The 25,623-nt window shown below is 36.8% G+C and overlaps 4 protein-coding genes and 1 pseudogene across 5 annotated transcripts; 1 reads left to right on the forward strand and 4 right to left on the reverse strand.

Moving 5' to 3' along the window:
• The first annotated feature begins 1,953 nt into the window (after positions 1–1,953).
• LOC112528262 (putative GEM-like protein 8) lies at positions 1,954–2,949 on the forward strand. Its single transcript, XM_025139255.1, has 3 exons — positions 1,954–2,178; positions 2,269–2,543; positions 2,629–2,949. Exons 1-3 carry the CDS (start codon positions 2,019–2,021, stop codon positions 2,812–2,814), a joined length of 621 nt encoding a protein of 206 aa, XP_024995023.1. The 5' UTR covers positions 1,954–2,018; the 3' UTR covers positions 2,815–2,949.
• A 4,643-nt stretch (positions 2,950–7,592) lies between these two features.
• On the reverse strand, positions 7,593–8,507 carry LOC112528410 (GEM-like protein 7). The gene is made up of 3 exons (XM_025139431.1): positions 8,321–8,507; positions 7,955–8,229; positions 7,593–7,864 (listed from the first exon to the last, which is right to left on the reverse strand). The coding sequence occupies exons 1-3, from the start codon at positions 8,478–8,480 to the stop codon at positions 7,688–7,690; spliced, it is 612 nt and encodes a 203-aa protein (XP_024995199.1). The 5' UTR covers positions 8,481–8,507; the 3' UTR covers positions 7,593–7,687.
• Positions 8,508–10,483: 1,976 nt separating this feature from the next.
• LOC112528544 lies at positions 10,484–11,041 on the reverse strand (annotated as a pseudogene).
• A 1,498-nt stretch (positions 11,042–12,539) lies between these two features.
• LOC112528058 (GEM-like protein 7) lies at positions 12,540–13,545 on the reverse strand. The gene is made up of 3 exons (XM_025138957.1): positions 13,318–13,545; positions 12,945–13,219; positions 12,540–12,860 (listed from the first exon to the last, which is right to left on the reverse strand). The coding sequence occupies exons 1-3, from the start codon at positions 13,481–13,483 to the stop codon at positions 12,675–12,677; spliced, it is 627 nt and encodes a 208-aa protein (XP_024994725.1). The 5' UTR covers positions 13,484–13,545; the 3' UTR covers positions 12,540–12,674.
• A 2,826-nt stretch (positions 13,546–16,371) lies between these two features.
• Positions 16,372–24,329, reverse strand: LOC112527425 (F-box/LRR-repeat protein 4). Of its 2 annotated transcripts, XM_025138088.1 has the most exons (3): positions 23,862–24,329; positions 16,611–17,455; positions 16,372–16,424 (listed from the first exon to the last, which is right to left on the reverse strand). In XM_025138088.1, exons 1-3 carry the CDS (start codon positions 24,202–24,204, stop codon positions 16,380–16,382), a joined length of 1,233 nt encoding a protein of 410 aa, XP_024993856.1. In that variant the 5' UTR covers positions 24,205–24,329; the 3' UTR covers positions 16,372–16,379. The 2 variants fall into 2 exon arrangements, with proteins under 2 accessions (XP_024993856.1, XP_024993855.1); XM_025138087.1 differs by lacking the exon at positions 16,372–16,424 and having other exon boundaries at positions 16,490–17,455.
• Between the last annotated feature and the right edge of the window lie 1,294 nt (positions 24,330–25,623).

Here is a 25,623-nt window from a genome sequence, read left to right on the forward strand (position 1 = left end):
AAAAGCATGCAGAAGAAGAGGAAGCACCAACCATCTCAACTGTGCCCACAAGTCAAAATTGGCGAATCTATTTGACCGGGCTCTATTTTATCCCCTCACATTCAAACCGCCATTGTTGATGACACATGGATAACTCATCCTAGTAAAGTTGTCAACTTACGCCATCTTTATAGGCTTAGTAATGTCATGATCCAGAACACATTACCAAACAGCATCAAGCTTCCATACCTCCACGGCAAATCACAGCAATATTCTAGCCTCAAAGTACGGTTACCAGACTATGGAACAATGAAGGAAACTCTGCAGGAAACACTTCAGTACCCAGAATGGTGAGAAGTTGTTGCATGCTCCCAATGCTACTTATACACTACAGCTGGTGCAATATCAGGCCGCCTCTTTGTGTCTACAGAAAGGGTTGCATTTTGCAGTGATAGGTCCTTTTAAAACGTATTCCACGACAGGCAAGCTGCTAAAGTTCCAATATAAGGTAAGGGAACCTCCGACGAAGTCTCAAATGGTGCTAATGTCATCGGTTCTTTTAGCATTGGCTTGACATATATATCATTATGGCAGATGTCAATCCCATTAATTAGGAAGGATACAAGGAAAACGATAATGCATGAACATGAAGAGGCCATTAATTGAACAACTATGTGCAGCTAGTGACGGTCGATGATTTTTCAACTTCTGGTTCATGGGATCTATAAATTATAAGAAAACGTTAAGATATCTCCATCATGCAATTGGTCTTGACTGCTTGAGCAATTGATGTTGGAAATTAGTCCTTAGTTTCATGTAAATTTCAAATGTATAAGTCTTGTAGCTATTTCCTCATTTTGGTATTACAACTACTTTCTCCAATGAGAAAAGGATGTACGTTTATACGTTATATATGATTACAATGTCTCATTATCCATGACATTCTTGGCTCACTTAATAGAGTACATGTGCTCCCATCCATTTAAGTGATCCAACAAATTGGAAAAGTTGATCAAGTCATGAGTTGTAACTGAAGTTATGCTATAAGATGTACATTGGATGGGGGACGCACCCAAAATCTATCTATACGATGAGAGAAATCAATAAGGTTCGTCCTGATGTTAACTGTCATCTCTGATTCAACATGGTAGACGAAATATCTGTTTTGGTCACCTGTTGCAACAGCTTGTAATCATGCTTGTTACAGTATAATACAACTTACTGAAATCACAAAATTCAACCAATAGAAAACAAATGGAAAGTGGACATATGACATAAATACATAAGAGGGAGGAGCAAATAACAATGTTAACTATTTAAGAGAATATAAAAATGGTCAAATCACGTGTAAAATCACATGTGATTTTACATTAAAGGCCAAAAAAGTGTGTGGACGACCCTATGGCAGCATCTTTAGGTTGCGAGTCAAGGTCACGAGAATCACAAGTGATTTTGTACGTGATGTTAGTGTAAAATCTCGTGTGATTCGACCGTTCTCGTATTCTCTTAAATATGTACCTTTTTCATTGAACCGACTCTGGTAAATAATGCACTTATATTTGCAAACCATGCACCCAGTTTATCCACTTTAAGATCTTGCTGATGTAAGTTGCATGTGATTTGTTGGTATGTCGACTGTAATATGTTTCTTTCTAACAACTGTGCCTTACTAATTAATGGAAATCTATGAAAGGAACAGTCAGCATGACACTAAAAAGTAAATATATAAACCTTATCATGAGAACAAATATCAATAAAGGGAAAAGTAGCCATAAGACTAAGATACCTACCTTCTCAATTGTGCCGACAAGTCAAAAGGGGTGATTCTATTCGATCAGTCTAATATTTTATGCCCCTACATTTCAAACTACCAGCAACGATGACACATAGATGACTCATCCAACTATAGGTGTTAGCCAAAACCACCTTTATAAGCTTATATAAATCATGATCTAGAACACATCACCCAACAACTTCAGCATTAGCTTGAATTCCCTACCATCAAGGCAACGAAATCACCAGCAATTCAACATCAAAATATGGATACCAGATTATCAGGCAGTGTCATGGGTATTCCGATCGTATCAACCAGGGGACTACTTCTGTCTAAACCTTATGAACCCATTTATCCTTTTTCTACTTCCAAAATCAACGGTATAGAAAGAAGAGGAAGTTTTGCAGTTCCGATTAAAAATCATGGTAAATATTTACTTACACTGATAGAATTACAGCAAACGATTTCTATTTCCCTGGCTCAATCTAACAAAGTTTTCATTTTTGAAATTGCAGCGAGCTTAGTACCTAAACTAATAGAAATTGTGAAACAAAAGTTAAATTTTGGTGCTAGAATCCTACCACTTGGTCGTGAAGCAAAAATCTTCAGGAAAAGTTTCAGTACCAGGGATGGTGAGAAGTTGTTGCACGCCTCCCACTGCTACATATACACAACAGCGGGTGCGATTGCAGGCATCCTCTTCATGTCTACTGAAAGGGTTGGATTTTGCAGTGATAGATCCCTTCAGACGTATTCTACAGCTGGGGAGCTGTTAAAGTTCCAATATAAGGTAGGGAGCTTTACCAAAGTATATTTACATCCCGTACAAGTAGTTTTCTTTTTAAAATAGTATGTTGACATAATTGTTGTTGTAGGTGTCAATTCCGTTGGGAAAGATAAAGGGAGTCGGTGAGAGCATGAACATGAAGAGACCATTGAACAAGTATGTGGAATTAGTAACCATGGATGATTTCAGGTTCTGGTTTCTGGGCTTTCCAAATTACAGGAAAACTCTAAGACACCTTCATAGGACAATTAGCCCAGACTGCTTAAGCAACTGATGAAGAACATTAGCCCTCAATTCCGTGTAAATTTCAAATAGACAACATTTTGTTGTACCATTACGTTCACCAATGGGAACATGTATATTTGTTGATAGAGGAGAGACAATGAGAATGACTCATTTCCTATCTTAATTAATTCGGGTTTTTTAATAGTTCAAACTTCAAGGACTCATTTCCTATATTTTGCTTGCGTATTATTAATTGAAACTTCAGTTCATTCCATGCCATCGCTCATCAGCTCATATAACTTATGCTGATGGCTACTGTGAAATCGATGATGAGAAACTACGGTAATATACAGGTAAAACTGAACAATTACAGAAACATAGTACATATCTACAATCATAGACATGTTTTTTTAACGTGTTACAACAATATGTATGATCGCTCGGAATAAATCTAGATAGCCATCGCTCTATCAGTACTCGTTTCTTGGTCAATAGTACTTCATCCTGATTTTAGAGTAGAACTCTTCATTCAGGATCATTAGAAATTTTGAGTCATCATGTATTTTAAGATGCTGCACAATTAATCCCCGAGGCCTGTGACCAATGCCTACTTCAGTGCCACCAGGTTTGGCGAGCAAAACAGCTGGCATGGACTAGTTTACGGAAAGTGGGTGACCTAGGGCTCGCGACGCCATGTTACGCAGTTTGGTTGATTGGCTCAGTCGCAGTGGATCATAATTAGCTTCTAACTACCGGTACATCATTTGCAATTTCTATCAGTTTAGGTCCCATTTAAAACTCTTTTCGTTCTTTGCCATCCATTTTGGAATGAGTAGAAATAGGGTAATATAGTGTCTAGACAAAAATAGACGTCGCCTTGTTGATATGATGGGAATGATACCCACGACATTTGAAGTCGGACTGCCAACTGATTTATATTGATTTATATAGAGTGTTACTCTGAATAGTTAACATTGTGGTCTCAAATGATGTAAATCTATAGGTATATGATATGATGGTTTTTATGATGGAATGGGTTGAGGATGTTATGTAAAGTTAATATGGTAGATACTATTCATTTAAAAATATTATTGATTGATTTTGCGTCTAGGAGTACTCTATTAAAACTGTTTTATATGAATTATTAGTATTTTTAAAATTCAATGTCATTTCTAATGATAAAAATAATAGTATTAAAGATTTTTTTTCATACTTATCAAGGGCCCCTTTTTTACATCTCGCTGAGAGCTATAAAATGTTAGAAGCGAGCCTGTAGACAGCTATGGAAGCTCGATGCTGAACTTATCACAAGCGACCTAGGTCGTAGGTAAAGTCTCCCATACACCCTTGCATTGACCGTGTTCCATAAAAGCATGTAATTTCAGGGTAAATTCATGTCATTTGGCTCATATTCTCTTCTTTTGACTCTGTGTTTGGTTGAACCTATCTCTCTCTATACATATATATATATACACACACATATATGTGTATATATACCACAAAACAAATGACTTTTACCTACAAAAATCACCCAGGAAAAATTTTCGTCAACTATCACCCAAAAAATACTAATGCTTCCAGTAGATTCCGATGTTTTTCATACCAACGGATCAACCAGAAAATACCTGGGGTAATGCTCACTGTTTTGAATTGCCCATCAACAATTTAACCATTATCTTTTGTGACAGTTTTGTAACTAATCACCCCTTTAGCGACGGATTTCTCAGGGAAACATTCGTAGGTAAAAGTCTTCCATTTAGTAGTGATATAACCAACATTGGGGTGCAAAGTTTGAGAGGCTCCTAATCAGTTTTAGGGATTGTTTGTTTACCTCTTAATAGTTCCATTAAGAGATAACCTCTGACGTTAGGAGGTGAATCTTGTTTGGCAAAAAAAAAAGTGAGCCTCTTAATGATTCTAAAATCCTATGAATGATTTTGTATCTTGGATCTCCTTTAACCATTAAGAGCCCTAATTCATTTTACATAATTACCAAACAATTATATTTCATTTTACATTATATCATGAGAGCCTCTTAATCATTATGACCACTTAATCATTCTGCACCAAACCATTCAACAATTACACAGTATTTCTTTCATCTGGTATTCAAATTCTTGTTCAAAGCCTTCAACTTTCTTTGATTTTACGGCAATACAACCGAAGAGAATGTTGATTCAAGCTTCAAGGAAGAACAATTCAGGCACGTGGCAGGGCTAAGCAAATCCCAAGATCATCCTGAAGTGAAACCTATGGTGTGATTCATTTTAGCTTATTTTCTTGGATTTGTTTGATTTGAAAGCGTAAAACAATGATTATTTATACATGAATGAGCAATATGTAACAGATATTGTTGGTAAAATCTATGAAATCATTATATTTGTTTGAATGTTTATTTGTATTGATTTGGCTGGAAATACGAAAACAGTCCATGGTATCCCCAGACTGTGTTGAACACAGGAGATTAGGTGAGAGGAAGGTTGGTTCGAATAGGCATGGATTATTCCGAGTGTCAGATAGATTTCATGTTTGTATTCGTTTAATCAATGCACGTTGAATTGGACAAATTGCTAAAATCAGTTGGAGCAAATGACTGTGAATGCATTCATACATGTATGATTGTAGATGTGTATAGCTTGTCTAAAGTTTCACCAAAATACCCATCAACATATGTTATATGCGCTGATGGAATGAATTGAAGTTTCAATTAATAGCAGACACGCAAAAACGATGGAAATGCGTCTGAAGTTTGTACGAATAAAACCTAAATTAAGATAGGAAATGAGTCTTTGTATTCTCATTGTCTCTCCTTATCAACAAATATGTATATTTATACACACACACACATATATACATGTTCCCATTAATGAACATAACCTCACTACATAATCTTGTCTATTTGTAATTTACAGGACTGTTGTTCAACTTAAATTGCTCAAAATTAGTCTGCAGTGATTATCTTATGAAGGTGTCTTAGAATTCTCTGGTAATTCAGAAAGCCCATAAACCAGAAGCTCATGAACTCTTCCATGGTTACTAATTCCACATTGTTGTTTGGCAGCCTCTTCGGGTTCATGCTCTCAGCTACTCCTTTTATCTTTTCTAATGGAATTGACACCTACAAAAACTGTTATGTCAGGGTACTACTCAAATCAAATCAAAACATATAAATATTTCTAATGGATTTGACAACTACAACTTCTCACTATCCCTGGTAGTGAAACTTGTCCTAAAGATCTTTGCTTCATTCCTGAATGTCCGGCTGACCCGTCAGATTTTTGGAATTTATGAAGAGTCAAACTTAGTGAAAACTTCACTAAGTATAAGTCTAGATAGTGGATTCAGTAATCTGAAATGTGGATCAGACTTAGGAAAATTGGTTTGCGTAAATTGACTAAGTCCTAAGTTTGAACGGATGGAGTCAGAAATCTGAACCTTCATTTTAGACTTGTGATTTTCCGGGCTTATGAAAATTCTCTAAGGGGCCGTTTACCAGACGCTTGCCTGGGTAAGCGCTTACCAAGTAACATTACCTCACCGGATGAATATGGTAAGGACCAAAAATCTTAGCCGGTAAGAGCGAGACAAGGACTAAGAGTCTTACCCGGTAAGTAAGAGCAACGAATCTTACCACGGTAGGCGCTTACCAGGTAAGTTTGTTGCATACGATGTCGTTTTGGTGGATTAAAATCTTACCCGGTAAGTAAATAATAGTGTTAAGTTTTACGGGTAAGTGTTTGGAAAACGACCCTTAAGTCTCAGACTCTGAACAATAGGATCAGATTAGTGCATCCCGACTTAGATTCAGATTCCGTTCCTAGGAACTCTGATAACTTGTAACTGTTTTTCAATCTTGTCCATTAACGGTTATAACTGTTTAATCGTCCGTAACAACCTATCTCTCATATAAATATAGAAAAACGTAATCTGATGAATATATTTTATATATATATATATATATAGAGAGAGAGAGAGAGAGAGAGAGAGAAAGGTTCAGAGGAAAACCCAAAAAAAATGAAAAATTGAGGAACACATTGGTAACCATTCATCTGGATCGTTGTTATATACTTGTGCATACAAGTAATTGAAGTTGTTTCTTGGGTTTTATGCATGTGTACATGTTATGCACATGTGCATACGGACAAATTTCTTCTAAATTACTTGTATGCATATATGCATACCGTCCAGATGAACAGTTATCATGGCGTCTCAGTTTTTTACTTTTTTAACGTTTTCCCTGAATTAGACCTTACATATATATATATATATATATATATATATGTATGGATGTATGTATGTATGTATGTATGTATACACATACGAAATCAGTGCCTATTCGTGTATGAAATCTCTAGATTATTACAATATTGATTTCATGATAACCTAAGGCATTAGAGGGGCGAAATACAGTATTTGGAAAGTGAATTCCAATACACGATCTAGAAATCTATCTAAGAATATACAAACACAAACCCAGATACCCAACAGTCTGCTCCATTGGGTTTTCAGCTATGTAAATTCATATACAATTTGGTGTCATGGAATGCCATTTTGTCCAAGCTCATGTTATAACACGTGAAGTAGGGATTGAATGCATTGGTATATGTATGATTGTAGATACGCATGTCCTGCTTAAAGTGTCGTTAATGTATTACCTTAACTTCTTATTTCCTCTATATTTCACAATACCCATCAGCGCCCGAATGGAAAGAATTGAAGTTTCAACTTATAACTCACAAACAAAAGACTAGAAACGAGACTTGAAGTTTGAAAGAATAAAATCCTTAAGATGGAAATGAGTCATTATCAATTTCTCTCCAATATCAGCAAAAATATATACATGTTCTGATTGGTGGATGTATCCGTACTACATAATGTTGTCTATTAGAAATTTACATGGAGTTGAGGACTGATGTTCTACATCAGTTGCTTAAGCAGTCTGGACTGATTGTCCTATGAAGGTGTCCTAGAGTTTTTCTGTAATTCGGAAAGCCCATAAACCAGAAACTGAAATCGTCCATGGTTACCAACTCCACATACTTGTTCTTCATGCTCATGCTCTCGCCTACTCCTTTTATCTTTTCCAACGGGATTGACACCTACAAGAAACAATTATGTCAATATACTATATAATCTAAAACCAAAACAAATATGCATGGGATGTAAATATATATTTGGAGTCTCCCTACCTTATATTGGAACTTTAAGGTCTCTCCAGTTGTCGAATACGTTTGGAGGGATCTATCACTGGAAAATCCAACCCTTTCGCTAGACATGAATAGGATGCCTGCAATCGCACCTGCTGTTGTGTATATGTAGCAACGGGAGGCATGCAACAACTTCTCACCATCCTTGGTACTGAAACTTTTCCTGAAGATTTTTGCTTCACGGCCAAGTGGTAGGATTTTGGCACCATAATTCAACTTCTGTTTCACAAGTTCCATTAGTTTGGGCACTAAGCTCGCTGCAATTTCAAAAAATGAAAACTTCATTAGATTGAGCGACAGAAATAGAAATGTTAATGGTAAATACTAGTACTGTGCAACAATATTTACCATGATCTTTAATCGCGACTGCGAAACTGCCTTTTCTTTCTAGGCCGTTGATTTTGGAATTAGAAAGAGGATAATGGGGTTCATAAGGTTTAGAAAGAAGTAGCCCTCTTGTTGATGTCATTGGAATGCCCATGCCACTGCCTGATAATCTGCTATCCATATTTCGACGTCGGGGTGCTGGGATTTGGTTTTCTTGATCGTATGGAAGGTAAATGTGGAAGTTGTAGAGTAATGTGTTCTGGATCATGATACTTATAAGCTTATATTTTAGTTGGATGAGTCATCTATCTGTCATGATCTTTGCTTGTGGTCTGAATGTGAGGGCATAAAGTAAATCCTGATTGAATCGACTCGTCCCTTTTTGACTTGAGAAGGCGGGAACCTCAGCTTTTTGTGGCTAGCTACTTTCCCTTTTATTTATACGGGTCCTCTTGATAAGGTTTATATATTTAGTTTTTTAGTGTTATGCTGACTGTTTGTTGTAGATTTCCATGAAATTGTAACGTACAGTTGTTGGAAAAAAGCATATTAAAATCGACATGCATGCCAAGAAATCACATGTGAATAGCATCAGCATGCAAGATCAGAAAACTGAAATTGATATGGTGAATGCCTTTTTCTAATTACTTTTCTAAATTGAGGTGTAAAGTGGTTAAGAATAAGAGATTTTTTGGATATTTTTTCTTCTCTGTTTATAGCACCAAAAATGCACCATGTCTTAAGTCATTGATTCAGAATGATACAATATATATACACGTATATATATATATATATATACCCTTTCTTTCCCATGAAGAAAACCAAAATCAAAATGCTAATGGTCCTTAAAGAAGATTAGTTGTGTTTCAAAATTTGGAATGTAGAAGTGTAACACCCTCAAATCTAGAAGAAGAAAAAAACGACTAATTTAAATTTTCGATGGAATAAATTTCTTTTTAAATGTCAACACTTGATTACCTAAAATAGCAATCTACGATTTAACATTAACAAAGAGGTAGTTCAAACCTTACACAAAGTCTAGATTCAAGACGGTTGTAACTATAAGCCATTACATTTCGTTATCTGTAATGTATGAAAGAAGTCCTCAAATGGCTAATTCTTTCTCGTGCCTCTAACTATTACTCAACTCATTATTATAGTGCAGCTAATATCGTTTCCTAACGAGAACATGATGCACATGTCGACAAATAAAAAGAGTTAGGCTTAATGCCTAATATAATGAGTTCAAGGAGTTTACATCTTTAATAGAAAACAGTTGAAAGACTGATGTTAAATCACAATTTCCCTTCACATGTTTCAAAAACCACCATTTTTGTGATGAGAACTTATTAATTAAAACACACATTTAGATAGGAACCAAAACCCAATACTCACTCAAAACGTCAGTGGATCATAATATTCAAATACTAAAAACATGGGTAAAACTCTACTATTGAAAACACCAAAACTGGATAAGGTATGATATACCAAAACCATAAATTATGGATACACTACGTACATACCCAAAAACAACACCGAACACATAGATAATACACTATCCAAAAAACAACACCTTTCCATGACGGGACAGACCCGTATCCGAGTAGCGATACAAAGTAAGTCGTATATCAATATTATCAAGTAGCACCTCAAGATTAAATTGAGCCTACTCATTCGAGTTTCACCTCAAGGCTCATGTCGTTAGTGCCTACCCCATAGGATAGCACCTCAAGCTTCATGGTTCTTAGTGCCTAACACTCTGCCACTCCGGTAGTACCTGAAGACAATAATTTCACTTCAACACTCATGGCCTTAGTGCCTACCTCTCTAGATATGGATTATTCCCTTGGATAGATTTCATGTTTGTATTCATTTAATCAATGCACGTTGAATTAGAAAAATTGCTAAATCAATTGGAACAGATGAAAAAGGTAAAAGTAAAAAAGGGAATGCATTTGACGAAGATCCCATTGTATTCCGGAAGCTCGTAGCATTGGTCCGACAAACCCCAATTTGTTGTTACATGTGTATGATTGTAGATATGTATGTCTTGTCTAAAGTTTCACCACTACCCATGTGTGTGTGTGTATATATATATATACACATTTTCCCCATTAAAAAAAATGCAATCTTACTAGTTACTACATAATCTTTTCTACTTGAAATTTACATGGAATTGTGGATTCAACTTATATTGCTTAAGCAATCTGGACTGATTGTCCCATGAAGGTGTCTTAGAGTTCTCTTGTAATTCGGAATGCCCATAAACCAGAAGCTGAAATCAGCCCGGTGTCTTACAATACGTTTGGAGGGATCTCTCATTGCAAAATCCAAGTCTTTCTGTAGTCATGAAAAGGATGCCTGCAATTGCACCAGCTGCGGTGTATATGTGGCATCGCGTGCAACAACTTCTCACTATCCCTGGTACTGAAACTTTTCCTGAAGATCTTTGCTTCATGGCCAAGTGGTAGGATTTTGGCACCACAACTCAACTTTTGTTTCATTATTTCCATATTTTGGGTACTAGGCTCACTGCAATTACAAAAATGAATGCTGTTAGATTGAGAGGGAATTGAAGTAGAACCATTTTATCGTCTTTGTATCATTGTGGGACAATATAATTACCATGATTTTTAAAGTAGAAAGAGGATAATGTGGTCTATAAGGTTTAGAAAGTAGTAGTCCCCTTGTTGATATGAACGGAATGCCCATGACACTGCCTGATAATTAATCTGTTATCATATTTTGACGTCGGTTTGCTAGGAATTGGTTTTCTTGATGGTATATGGAAGCTAAATGCTGAAGTTGTTGGTGATCTGTTCTGGATCATGATATCTATAAGCTTATAAAGATGGCTTAAGTTAAACCTTCTTGGTGGATGAGTCATCTATTAAATCTTCATCGTTGCTGGTGGTTTGAATGTGAGGATATAAAACAAAACCCTGATTTGAATAGATTGACCTCTTTTGACTTGTGTGCACCGTTGAGAAGGTATGTACCTAGGCTAAGCTTTTTGTGGCTACTTTTCCTGTTATTGATATGGGTCCTCTTGATAAGGTTTATATATGTACTTTTTTAGTGTTATGCTGACTGTTTCTTGTAGATTTCCATTAAATATATGGTAATATATACTTGTTGGAAGAAAAAAAGCATATTGCAATCCATAGACACACCAACAGATCACATGCAGATTACATCAGTAAGATAAGGAAAAACTGAAATGGAATTGGTGAGACAGTCTTGATTTTGCCTTTTGAATGATGAAATTCATAGGCATATATAAATTGACTACTTTTAGTTGGACGAGTCATTCTTGTCTTATACTTGCTGGTGGTTGGTAGTTGAATCTTTTCTGAGGCACCACTTTGCCTTCATCATGTCGTTGCTTTTGACTGTATCTACTTACCTTTCTTGTCCTGCTGACGCTTTCTTTCAAAGTAATGGAACAAATGTATATAAGTGAATTTACTGGATTACATAGATGTATCGTTTGCCCACTTTAGATTAGATTTCTGCTGGTTGATTGATTGTGATTTCAGTAAGTTATATCATACTGTAACGAACATGATGGCAAGTCGTTGCAACATTTAACGAACGTAGATATTTCACCCACCATGTGTTGACTCGGATGAGATCCGTATAGCATTGATCTCAGGACCTACCTTATCAATTTCACTCATCGTATGCGAGAATAAGAGCAGATAGCAACTCATATCCAATGTACGTACATATCTATGGAAGAGAAATTTGTGGAACCACAACAGATTACTCTCCAAAACGGCCTTTGAGGAGAAGAGGTTCCAACATATATGGAAGTATGGAACAAATCAAAAACGATCCAAGTCTATTCCGATGTTAGACTCTAACCAAGGCTAGATATTGCCCAGAGTGTCAAGAGGGGGCTGCTAGGCGAGACTGTCATGTCCCTAGCGTGGGAGACCTTTGTTTTGACACCATGTAAGCCTTCTAATACATGATGGAGTTTATAGAGTTCACAATAAAACCTAATTCTATATAATAAAAGGAATCACCGACGGCCACCATTTTCGACGGAACAGATTTAGATCTCCGACGGACACAACATCAACGGATTACCGACGGAATACTGACGGCCTTAATTACCGACCGATCGGATTACTGAAGGTCTAAACTACCAACAGATCACCGACAGCTTTTACCGACGGAAATAAAAAACGAAATAATAAATTAATTGAAGTTTGAAAGAATAAAACCCTAAGTAAGATGATGAGTGATTATCAATTTCTCTCCTGTATCAGCAAATATATATACACATGTTCCTATTAGTAGATGTATGACTACTACATAATGTTTGTCTATTCGAAATTTACATGGAATTGAGGACTAATGTTCAACATCAATTGCTTAAGCAGTCTGGACCGATTGTCCTATGAAGGTGTCTTAGAGTTTTCCTGTAATCTGAAAAGCCCATAAACCAGAAGTTGAAATCATCCATGGTTACTAACTCCACATACTTGTTCGACGGCCTCTTCGTGTTCATGCTCTCGCCTACTCTTTTTATCTTTTCCAACGGGATTGACACCTACAAAAACACAACTATGTCAATATACTCCTCTAAAACCAAAACAAACATTCACGGGATGTAAATCGGAGGCCGGCTCCCTACCTTATATTGGAACTTTAAGAGCTCCCCAGCTGTAGAATATGTTTGGAGGGATCTATCACTATGAAATCCAACCCTTTCGCTAGACATGAAGAGGATGCCTGCAATCGCACCGACGGTTGTGTATATGTGGCACCGGGAGGCATGCAACAACTTCTCACCATCCCTGGTACTGAAACTTTTCCTGAAGAGTTTTGCTTCGCGGCCAAGTGGTAGGATTTTGGTACCATAATTCAACTTCTGTTTCACAAGTTCCATTAGTTTGGGTACTAAGCTTGCTGCAATTACAAAAAAATGAAAACTTCGTTAGATTGAGCGACAGAAATAGAAATGTTAGTTTGCTGCAATCGTATCAGTATTGTGCGACAATATTTACCACGATCTTTAATCGCGACTGCGAAACTGCCTTTTCTTTCTAGGCTGTTAACGTTGATTTTGGAATTAGAAAGAGGATAATGGGGTTCGTAAGGTTTAGAAAGAAGTAGTCCCCTTGTTGATGTCATCGGAATACCCATGACACTGCTAGATAATCTGGTATCCATATTTCGAAGTCGGATTGTTGGGGTTTGATTTTCTTGATGGTATGGAAGCTACAAATGCTGAACATGATATTTATAAGCTTATATTTTAGCTGGATGAGTCATCTATGTGTCATGATCTTTGCTTGTGGTTTGAATGTGAGGGCATAGATGAATCTTGAATGAATAGTTTCACCCCTTTTTGACTTAATGAACCCAAATGAGAAGGTGGGTACCTCAGCTTTTTGTGGTTACTTTCCCTTTGGGTCCTCTTGATAAGGTTTATTTATATATATATATTTATGATCTAGTGTTATGCTGACTGTTTGTTCTAGATTTCCATCAAATGGTAATGTACAGTTGTTGGAAAAAAGCATATTACAATCGACACGCAAAGCATAGACGGACCTAGAGGGGTAGTTAGGTGGCACGTGCCACCGTATTGTTCCTCCGTGATAAGGTAAAAAAAATTAAGTTTGTAAAAGGTGCAACCGTTTTATTCTAAAAGGTGCAACTGTTTTATATGATGCCACTGTATTAAAAAATTCTTGGATCTGTCGTTGATGCCAAGAAATCATATGTGAATAACATCAGCATGCAAGATTCAGGAAACTGAAATTGATATGGTGAAATGCCTTTTTTTTAATTGCTTTTGTAAATTGAGGTGTAAAGTGAGGATAAGAGATCTTTTGGATATTTTTTTCCTCTCTGTTTATAGCACCAAAAATGGACCATGTCATTAGTCATTGATAGAGAATGATACAATGTATACATACAGATAAGAGAATGATACAATATATACATACACAGTGAGGTTAATGGAAAAACCCTCTAAAAAATGAAAAACCGATAAACATCTTAATAATCATGCATTTGTACAATATGCACACTTGATAGAAACCATGATACATCCTCAATTATTTGTATGCATATGTGCATACCGTACAAATGAATAGTTAGGTGTTCCTCAGTTTTTCATTTTTTACAGTTTCGTGAACCTGACCCTATATATATATATATATATATATATATATATAGAGAGAGAGAGAGAGAGAGAGAGAGGGAGGGAGGGAAGGGGGAAGATCATGCGAGAAGTTAAACATTTTGCGAGAAAGCGAAAAGTTTCAATATCATATATGATTACACTCCTTTAGGTGTTTAATCATATATGATTAAGCGTCTATATACTGTCAACACAACATGTGTTTATCATATATGATTAAACTTGTGTATCATGCGTGTAATCATATATGATTTTGAAACTTCTCGTGTATCATGCGTGTAATCATATATGATTTTGAAACTTCTCGTGTATCATGCGTGTAATCATATATGATTTTGAAACTTCTCGTGTATCATGCGTGTAATCATATATGATATTGAAACTTCTCGTGTTCGCACAAAATGCTTACCTTCTCAATTTAACATGCCTCTATATATAGAGAGAGGGGGGGAGTATGTATGTATGTATGTATAGAGCGGGGGGGACAATTAGGGGAAACCAAAAAAAAATGAAAACCTAAGTAACATTCATTTGGAGAGTATGCACATGTATATACAAGTAATTGAAGTTGTTTCTTGGTTTTTACGCACGTGTGCATGTTATGCACACGTGCATACAAAACAAATTGCTTGCAAGTTATTATATGCACATACGCATACGTTCCAGATGAACGGTTATCAGAATGTTCCCCAGTTTTTCAATATATATATATATATATATATATATATATATATCTTAAGAACTTGTGCATCAAGTATTATTTCACATGATTTTTTTCATCTAAGATTGGCATTTAGAATATTGATCAACATATATTTGTTTCACAATGTGTTTGTTTCATATGTACTCGGTTCACAATGTGAATTTTTTTATGTGATTGTGAATCAAAAAATACATGTAAAAAAATTTCACATTGTAAACCGAATACATATAAAACAAACACATTGTCAAACTAATATATGTTAATCAATACATTAAATATTTTGCCTAGATAGAAAAAAAAAATCATATGAAATAACACATGATACACATTTTCTCAAGGTTATCATAATTTCATAGGTTCTCAAATCATTAAGCGTGCGCGCATGCGCGTGTACACACACACATATATATATACACTTGAGATCATATGAGACCATCATGTTTTCATAAGACCCATAAGACCATTTTTTTACAATTGAAACTTTACAGCAAAACACTATATATGCATTGGCCCGACAATGATAACTTATACACATGGGTTTGTGTAGAAAGATACTAATCCCATATCCACAAGGACCACAACATCCATCCCATTACCAAGAAGTCAAGAACAATGCTCCCTACAGTCTGGAGCTGGGCCCTAATTATATTCTGTTTTATTGAGGGCAGGTGATGAAAACACTACTCACAATATACGAAAACAAACCCAGCTATGTAAATCATGTTGCTACAATAACCCAATTTTACCAAAGAGTCTTTGGACTAGCGGTATCGTAGTCTCTGGCCTCCTAGGAGATCAGGAGTTCAAACCTCACCAAAGGTGAAGAGGGTATATGAGTTTATTTGTTGCATTTGCCGTATATAAATATTATATATTTCAAAAAAGAAAAACAATAACCCAATTTTTTAGTCTCTAGAAATTCTTGCAAAATCAGTAATTCACAGATTATCTTCACTTCTTCGGTGTTGATAAACATCGATCTCGATGGTTTAAAAGCCTTGGATGAAAAGAAATGGAAGATTTGGTGAATAGAGAACAGTAAGATCGATCAAGAACTGGTAAAATTTAAGTTATTTCCCCTGAAAGATAGGATATATGCAGAACTGTCATCTATCCCAAAAAGTAGAACGGTAATATATTACAACTATGGTTGGTAATGCTTCATTATCACCACCACCCAATTAACCATTTCTAAAGAACAGTTGATTAAAAACCTAACAGATAACACACCTTCTCTCTGTTTGATCTTGAATTTGAATCTGAAACAAGTAACAAACACTTTATAAAAACCAACAAATCCTATAAAAGAAAAGGCAGAGAAATATGCACACAGCAAATAAAAATATTATCCCATTTAAAAACCATATAATCTTCCATTAGCTGCATTTAAGCAACCTTAATTAAATTAACACATCAGGCTCCCTTAAACTCCCAGTATAATTCACCTTACAAGATTCAGGAAACCTCAATCCGGCATCCTCACAACCGGCTTTCGTAACATGTGGGCATGACCGCACGTCCAGATATTCCAGCGACCTGCACGCTTCCAAAACCATGCCTATTCCCAACACCGTGATCTTTGGACAGTTACTCACTTTCAAAACCTTCAAACCCAGCCCGAATCCTGCGTTCCCCAATCCTTCAAATGCGCCATCCGTCACCTCCTCACAGCACCCAATGTCGAGAACCTCGAGAAACGTGCATTGCGAAAGGATGCAGTTTAATGAGGCGTCTGAAACGTTTAAACACCAATCCATTCGTAAGACCTTGAGGCTTTGAGAAGCAGCCGCCAGTGATCTTATTGAATCGCTGGATATGTCCCGACAGCCTCCGATTATGAGAGTTTCCAGATTTTTGCAGACGTTAGCCAATGTGAATAAAGATTTATCGCCAAGTTTATAGCAATCTAGCAGCTTTAATGTCCTCAGGGAAGTTGAACAAGCTTCTGCAATAACGGAGATTCCGGAATCTCCAACATTGGTACACTTATTTACATCCAAATGTTTTATGTGTTTACATCCGTCAACCAGAGCGGAGAGGCCAGTGTCTGTGATGTCGATGCAGCCTTGCAAACCCAACTCTTCTAAATTATGACAGTTTTTAGAGAGAGATTTTAGTAGCACGTCAGTGACAAAGCGGCAACCAGCAAGGTGTACGCTTTTTAGGTCATGGCAACCCTCTGTAATAGCTGATAATCCCTTATCAGTTAACTTCCTACAGTACGAAACATCTAACAATTGTAGAGAAGAGAGCCCAGTTGCAATCGCTGCCATTCCAGCATCCGTGATACCTACAAAACCATGATTGTTATCATTTATCAATAACTGAAGTAGCTCTCTTGTTTAAACAAATGTGGCAAAGGTAGGAACTAGAGAAGTAGCTACTTCCTATCTTCTGTGAAAAACATCATCTAAGGAAGATACGGTTGTTTATGAAAGAACCATCCATGTTGATCCAAACATTTTGCATGCAAACTGAAGAAGCCTATTGAGGCATTTCCTACATTAGCAAAGCCTCTAAAGGTGGAACCAAAAGAACAAAGCAAGTGCTTCCTACTAAGGTATCACCTACTGTTCTTGATTTAGATCTACCCACGTTATGTTCAAAGGAGAGCCTAAGGGGCTGCTTGGTTCATGAAATTGGAAGGAACCGGAAAGATCAATTCCTTTGGCAAATTTCATTCCTTTGTTTGGTTCACTTGAATACACGCATTCGGTAGTGGGAATAGAAAATTTGATCGGGCAAGTGGGCAACATTGGTGAAGGAAAAATAGCAGATAGTGGAGTGAGTCCATTAACCGGGACTTTGGGCCATAAAGTGGATTCCACATGGAGTGCTCAAGTTTCAAATAAAGGGAGGGAATACCGACAGTTGTCTGATAATGAAATACAACAGCGTCGAGCTCTTGGATTATGCTATCATTGCGATGAAAAACACAGCCCAGGGTATAGATGTAAAAAAGAAAAGGAATTGAATGTGTTGGTGTTTCAAGAGTCGGACAGGGAAATGAAATAAGGTGTTCTTGAACCAATCGAACAGTAATCGGAACATGACCTTGAGGTTGAGGTTTTCTTCAATTCCATTGTTGGGTTGTCGACCCCTAAAAAAAAGAAGCTAACAATGAAGCTGGAAGGCATTTTGGGGGGCAGAAAGCAGTGGTTCTGATCGTCAGCGGAGCCTCGCACAATTTCATAGCAACTGTATTGGTGAACAAGCTCGGTTTATCCGTAAGGGTAACTGCAGATTACGACATTTGGATGGGAGAGGGCGAAGCGGTAAAAGGCAAGGGAATCTGCAAGCATGTAAAGTTGTGGTTGCAAGGTATTGCCGTTGTAGCCGATTTCCTTCCTATTGACTTGAGGAACTCTGATTTGATCTTGGGGGTTCAATGGTTGGCTACCTTGGGACCTACGGTTATGAACTGGCAGACTCATGTAATGAAATTCAAGGTGGGTACGAATCAGGTTATCTTAAAAGGTGATCCATCTTCGGGAAGATCATTGGTTTCTCTCAAGGCTATGTCAAAAACAATCATACATGAGAAACAAGTGTATTGGTGGAATTGGTAAGTTTGAAAACACAAGATGCTGAAGTAAATCAAGTTCGGCCATTGATAAGTAGGGTGGTGGAAAAGTTTGACCGAGGTTTCATATGCCAGTCAGGTTACCGCCAAGAGGGGAAGGGAGCATGGAATTATTTTGAGAGATGGGATAGGACCAATGAAAACCCTACCTGTATCCTCAGTATCAAAAGGATGAAATTGAGAAGCTAATTTCTGAAATGATGGTTGCCGGGATAATCCAACATAACCAAAAGCCCTTTTTCGAGCCCCGTGTTATTGGTTATAAAATATAGAAGTTGGAGGATTTGCGTGGATTATCGTTCATTAAATAAACAAACAATTTGGGACAAGTTCCCTATTCAAATTATCGAAGAGTTACTGGACGAGTTACATGGAGCGAGTTTTTTATCTAAATTGGATTTGAAGTCGGGTTATCATTAAATGGGGATGAAAGAGAACGACATGCATAAGACCAACTCATGAGGAACATTACGAGCTTTCAGTAATGCCTTATGGATTATCGAATGCTTCCACAACTTTTCAGGCACTCATGAATGGAATTTTCCAACCGTTCATTCTAAGGTTTGTATTGGTGTTCTTCGATCATATTTTGGTATATGGTAGGAACGAGGAGGAACATGCGATTCATTTGGAAGATAAGTTACAGGTTTTATGGGAGAACCAACTTTATGCCAACTTCAAGAAAAGTGTGAATTCGGGCAACGGTCGTTGGTTTCTTTAGGGTACGTGGTGTCCAAGGATGTTGTAGCCATGACCTCATAAAGATAGATGCAATGTTGAAGTAGCCACAACCAACAACAATGACTCAATTGTGAGGCTTCCTTGGTTTAACGGGAAATTGCAGGAAGTTTATTAAGCATTATGACCTCATTGCACGACCCTTGACTGATTTGTTGCAAAAGAACAACTTCGGGTGGAATGAGGCAGCAGCCTCTTTTCAAGAGTTAAAACGAGTTCTTACAACTGATTATGTTTTGGCATTACCAAACTTCAACAAGCGGTTTGTAGTGGAAATTGATGCTTCGGGTTTTGGGGTTGGAGCGGTGTTAACACAAGAGGGAAGACCCATGGCTTACTACAGCCAAGTTTTTGGGAAAGAGGCTCGTTTGAAATCCATTTATGAGAAGAAGTTGATGAATGATGACAATTGTTTTTGCTAATTTGAAATGGCGGCCTTACTTGATTGGAAAACGTTTTTTGGTACAAACAGATCAAAAGAGTTTGAACTTCTTGTTCGAGCAAAGGGTAGTCAATCCACAATACCAAAAATGGCTAACAAAAATATTGGGTTGTGAATTTGAAAACGAATATGGGCAGTGAGAATCGAGCAAACGCTTTGTCTCGGAAGGGAGTTGAATGTTCGATTATATTAGGTCCCCAATGGAGCCAACAGAAACTAATTCAAAAGGAGATTGAAGGGGATAAATTGTTGGGTAGAACTAAAAAAGAGGTGACAGACCAACAGGGCAGCCATAAAGAGTTTATTGTCAAGCAAGGGTTATGTAGTATAAAGATCGGTTAGTTGTTACAAGATCGTCTTCGGTCATCCAGCTGATCTGGGATGAATTTCATTGTTCTCCAATAGGGGGTCATTCAGGGGAAGAACGAACGTACCAACGAATAGCATCCGAAATTTATTGGATAGGAATGAAAGGGGCATCCGTGAAAGGGTGTGACAATGTGAAATTTGCCAAAGGAACACTCAATGGACTCTTACAACCCCTTGCTCTACCTATGAAGATGTGGGACGAGATCACGGTGGATTTTATAGAAGGGTTGCCAACGTCTGATGAAATCGATACTATTATGGTTCTGGTGGGTTGTCTTACCAAATATTCCCATTTTTTGGCTTTGAACATCCTTTTTCTGCCAGCTAGTGGCCGAGATGTTCACAAAGGAGGTATTGCGTCTACATGGGATTCCGGTGTCTAAATTATCAGATCGTAATGAAGTTTTTCTGGTGTCTAAAATATCAGATCGTAATGAAGTTTTTCTTAGTGCCTTTTGGAAGGAACTGTTTAATCTCCAAGGCACCCAATTAAAGTTTACTACAGCTTATCACCCATAATCTGATGGACAATCGGAGATCGTGAATAGATGTGTGGAGCAATATCTGAGGTGTTTTATGTGCAATAAGCCAAAGAAATGGAGGAATTTTTTAGCTTGGGCGGAATATTGGTACAACACTACATACCATAGTGCAATCAAATGTTCACCTTTTAAGACTTTGTATGGAAGGACCCTCCGGCTTTATTGCGGCTTAATTTATTCCTTCTGTTGAACAAATGTTACAGGACAGAGATGATTTGGTAGATGAGTTAAGGATGCATTTGTTACAAGCTCAGCACAAGATGAAACAATATGTTGATTTGCATCGAAGGGAGGTTATGTTTGAGGTCAGAGATTTGGTTTTCTTGAAGTTAAGGTTGTATCGACAACAATCTTTGGTAGGATGTTATAGCCAAAAGTTGGTTGCTCGGTTTTACAGACCTTATCAGGTTGAAGAGAAAGTGGGTAAGGTGGCATAATATACCATTTAGAATTGCCAGCATCAGCTAAGATGCACCCGGTTTTCCATGTGTCGCAGTTGCATCAAGCTATTGGACCTTGTGCTTCCTCGGATATGCTGCCCCCCACAAATTAAATGTTGAATTGGAGTTAACCGTTGAACCTGAGGAAGTTTTACAATGTCGTTCTCGACCGATAGATAAAGGGGGAGAGTTGGAAGTATTGGTTAAATGGAAGGGTTTGCCATTGTTTGAGGCTTCTTGGGAAGATTACGAGTTGCTGAACAATCAATTTCCGGAATTTCACCTTGAGGACAAGGTGCAACTGTGGCGGGTGGGTATTGATGGAGCTGAAATTAAATACACGTATTCTAGAAGAAATAAGAGAGGAGGGCAGAATTGTAATTGTACCAGAGTTAGTGGTGAAGTAACTTAGTAGTGGAATGGGAGGTTAGTCGGTGGAGTGCAGATATAAATAAGTGTTCAGAAATCTGTTAGAAACATCGATATTTTTGTGTTTCATTGTGTAGGAGAGCTGCCAGCCTCTTGAATGCTGGAGTTATGTGTTGTAGTCTGCATTGGTGACTTGCAATCTAACAATCATTTTGTGAATTAATAATCATTCGACTGTTGTTTTCTTCCAAATTTTGTTTGTGATTTTTGTTTTTTTCTTCACTGTGTTCATCAGTAGAACTAGGGAATTTGATATCCAAAACTATAAGTGCACAGAAGAATTGAGGAACAAAAGTATGCACTTTTTTCCATCTGCAAACCAAACACCATATCTTACCATAATAATACATACATTCAATCAAGGAATAGCCGACCAAAAATTCTAGAAGACCGCAAATAAGTACCAGTTAATTCAAAATTATGGATTGTACTTGGTGCTTAATGAGGGTCATTGCATACAGTTTGGAGTTGTCAGCTAATTCACACGTCTGCCCTGTTTAACACCTCCCTTTTGAAGATGTTGGCAAAGCTAGTTATACCTTTGTCAGAGCAACTTAGCTTGACACAAGATAAGTAATGACTAATCACTACTTTAGGCAGGTGAATCATGAATATGCAAAGGGGATGTTGTAGGCCAAGTCCTAATGCAGCGATCAATGTTCCTACCAGTCATCACGATGGTAAAGCGGTGGTATAGCGGTCCACAAATAGAGGTTCATGTAATAGTTACAATTATATATAAATGTATGTATGTATGAATATTATATTATATATAGTGAAGATGAACAAAAGAACACATGAATTGAAGAGATGACGAGCAAACGATGTGGGAAGACGATGTTGTTGTCGTGAATAGAAGATGCAGAAGAGTAGAAGACGATCCACAATGATGGAATAGAATAAATGAGATAGGAATAACAAGTTTACACACCGATACTGCAAATCAAATCAGCCCCTAGATCGTAATCCCTTAATCGACTTCTCTAAACCCTTTAAAAGGCCAACTGAAACCCAACCCCTCATTGTGGTTTTCGCACGCTATTGCAAATTAAAATTGAGGCCCAATTCTGATGATTAGCGCCGCTATTAGCGGAACCACTGTTTCCCCTAGGACTGCTAACCACTATAGCACCGCTATTAAGAGCATAGTTGTTCCGAATTAGTGAGGTAGGAGTTATAGTGTCATGCAAGGGATGTTCTTCATAGGGCTAACTGCTATAGCACCGTTATTAAGAGCATAGTTGTTCCGAATTAGTGAGGTCGGAATAATAGAAAGTCATAGTTTTGTCATGCAGGGATGTTCTTCAACTTGGTTTCCACGGGTTAGGACCTAGAATTGGAACAAAATATCAATAAATTTTGAATTGCAAAAAGGGTCTACTTCAATTCAATACCTCGTAGTTGTTGCAAATTAGTTTCTCCCAAGTTGCAACTTCAAGCTACAACCAAAATATAAGGATTAGCAGGGAGCTCAAGAATTCAAAAGAACAGATGAGAAAAAGAATTCATTTCATTCCCCAGTTACTCCCACCAACAAATCCTAACATTTTTGTTTCAGTATTTCTACTTCTAGCCCCATTATGTCACTTTCTTTCACCTCTAACTACCTTTGGAAAAAGGTATATCAATCTAAAATACCAGGGTTGTTAAACATCATGTTGTTTGCTAACCTAAAATTTTCCTTTTAGCGACCTCAATATTTTAGATTGATATACTTTCTTTTAAAGGCGGTTAGAATTGAGAGAATTTGACATTATGTTGGATCATAGAACTAGAGAATATAGAAACAAAATTTAGGATTTGTTGGTAGGAACATCTAGGGAATGAAATGAATTTTCTTTCTCATGTATTAATTCTTCTATTTTGGTTGTATCTTAAAGTTCCAACCTGGGAGTACTAATTGTCAACAACCACAAGGTACTAAATTGAAATAGACCCTATTCCCAATTCAAAGTCATAGATATTTTGTTCCAATTCCACTTCCTAACCGTGGAAACCAACTTCAAAAACATCCCTACAAGCCAAAACCATGAGTTTCTTCATAAATCCTACCTCAATAATTCAGAACAACCATATCACAAAACATCAATTGGGGATTTTCCATACCGAGAGAAAGAAGAATAAACAAAGAAAGAAAGAAAAGCAAATCAGACCTTTGCAATTTTGAAGCTTGAGTTGATGTAAGGCGGTAAAGCCAGTGGCGATGACGGATAGATCTGAATCAGTGACTCCGGGATAAAAAGAACGTGATGCGGACTGAGAAAGATCGAGATCCTTAAGACGAGTGAAACGAGCAGCCATCTTTCGAAGCATATGAGGACCAGCACGAGCACAGAGCTTCTTCCTCTCTGTACTCTGGATATAAAGCCATCTCTTGCAAACAAGACCGAAAACTTCCTTATCTTTGTCGGTTTCTAGTTTACCCAAGACTGTTCGGAGCTCATCGTCCCTCAATCTGTCGTTAATGCACATATCTTCCTTTTTGTGTTCCCCCATGATCTTCTTGAAGAAATGAGAAATCAGAAACCCTAATTCAAGTCTTCTGAACTCTTCCTGTCTGTCATTCTGTGGTAGCTTTTGAGTTGCGATTCGGATCGTCCAAACTCAACTTCGATAACGATTGAGGCGTGTTCTGACCGTTAAATTAAATATATATAAAAAAAAAGTAATATATTTTATATTCGTTAAAGCGTGTAAAATTAGGGTACCAAACTGATTTCAGGGAGATGAAAACGTTTACATCCCTCCATCATTTTTACTATCAAACTCATTCATGAATTACGTTTATACGGGAATTGATCTGATGCATTTCATCCCAATATGCATCCAAAGATAAAGATCTTTTCTTACACTTCTAACATATACTTTACTTCTCACAAGATTCCAACCTTGGTTTTAAAAAGACAAAATTAACATTTGTGAAGCAATATCGTAAATCATATCCAAGTCATGTTACCTCACCTAATGAATATGGTAATCATCAAGAATCTTATCCGGTAAAAGCAAGACAATGACCATGAATCTTACATATTAAGTAAAAGCGACGACTCTTACCATGGTAAGCGCTTACCGGGTAAATTATTGCATATGATGTCGTTTTGGTGGACTAAAATCTTACCCGATAAGTAAATAATAATGTTAAATTTTACCAGTAAACACTTACAGAATAAATGTTTGATAAACGACCCATAAGTCAAATATATTAAATGATTGATCAATGATAGCATGTTGTATTACATTAATCAATGTTGGCATTATATCAAACTTTAGATGTGGACAATAATATTCTTAGAAATGCCAACAATAATATTCTTTGACCTAACATGACCAATGGGGCATCTTTAGTTGAGGGGTAATTCAGTCATTTAATATGATTGACAGGTAAGTCAATGTTAATAATTCTATGGTAAAAAATGAGTGTAAGTTTTAAGGTTTATATGGGATTATGTATAAAATATTATATATTATATTCATATAGGATTGATAATTAAATAAGAACCTCAAAATATATGATTTAAGATATTGTTTCATATATGTTTGTGTTCACGTTGTGAAAAAAATTAAATGTGAAACTTCTTTTTGTTCATTTAGTAAAACGAAAAATACATGTAAAAAAGTTTCACATGGTAAAACAAATACATGTGAAACTATTGTACTATGAAACAAATATTTTATGAAGCAATATCTTAAATCCTATCATTTGATGAAAAGAAAATCATGTAACAAATATTTTTAAATCGATTCTAACGGGTTTATAACAATTTTATAGTTCTCGTTTGATTTGGTTCCCATATACATATACACACACATGGATCTAATCGAATGAGAAGTCTGTAGTGTGTGTGGACATAATCAAATGAGAACCCGGTAGTAGTAGTGTGTGGACCTAATCGTGCGTGAGTGCATGTGTGTGTA

This window comes from Cynara cardunculus, assembly GCF_001531365.2.
Source record: "Cynara cardunculus var. scolymus isolate 2C chromosome LG 15, CcrdV1, whole genome shotgun sequence".
Lineage (NCBI taxonomy): Eukaryota > Viridiplantae > Streptophyta > Magnoliopsida > Asterales > Asteraceae > Cynara > Cynara cardunculus.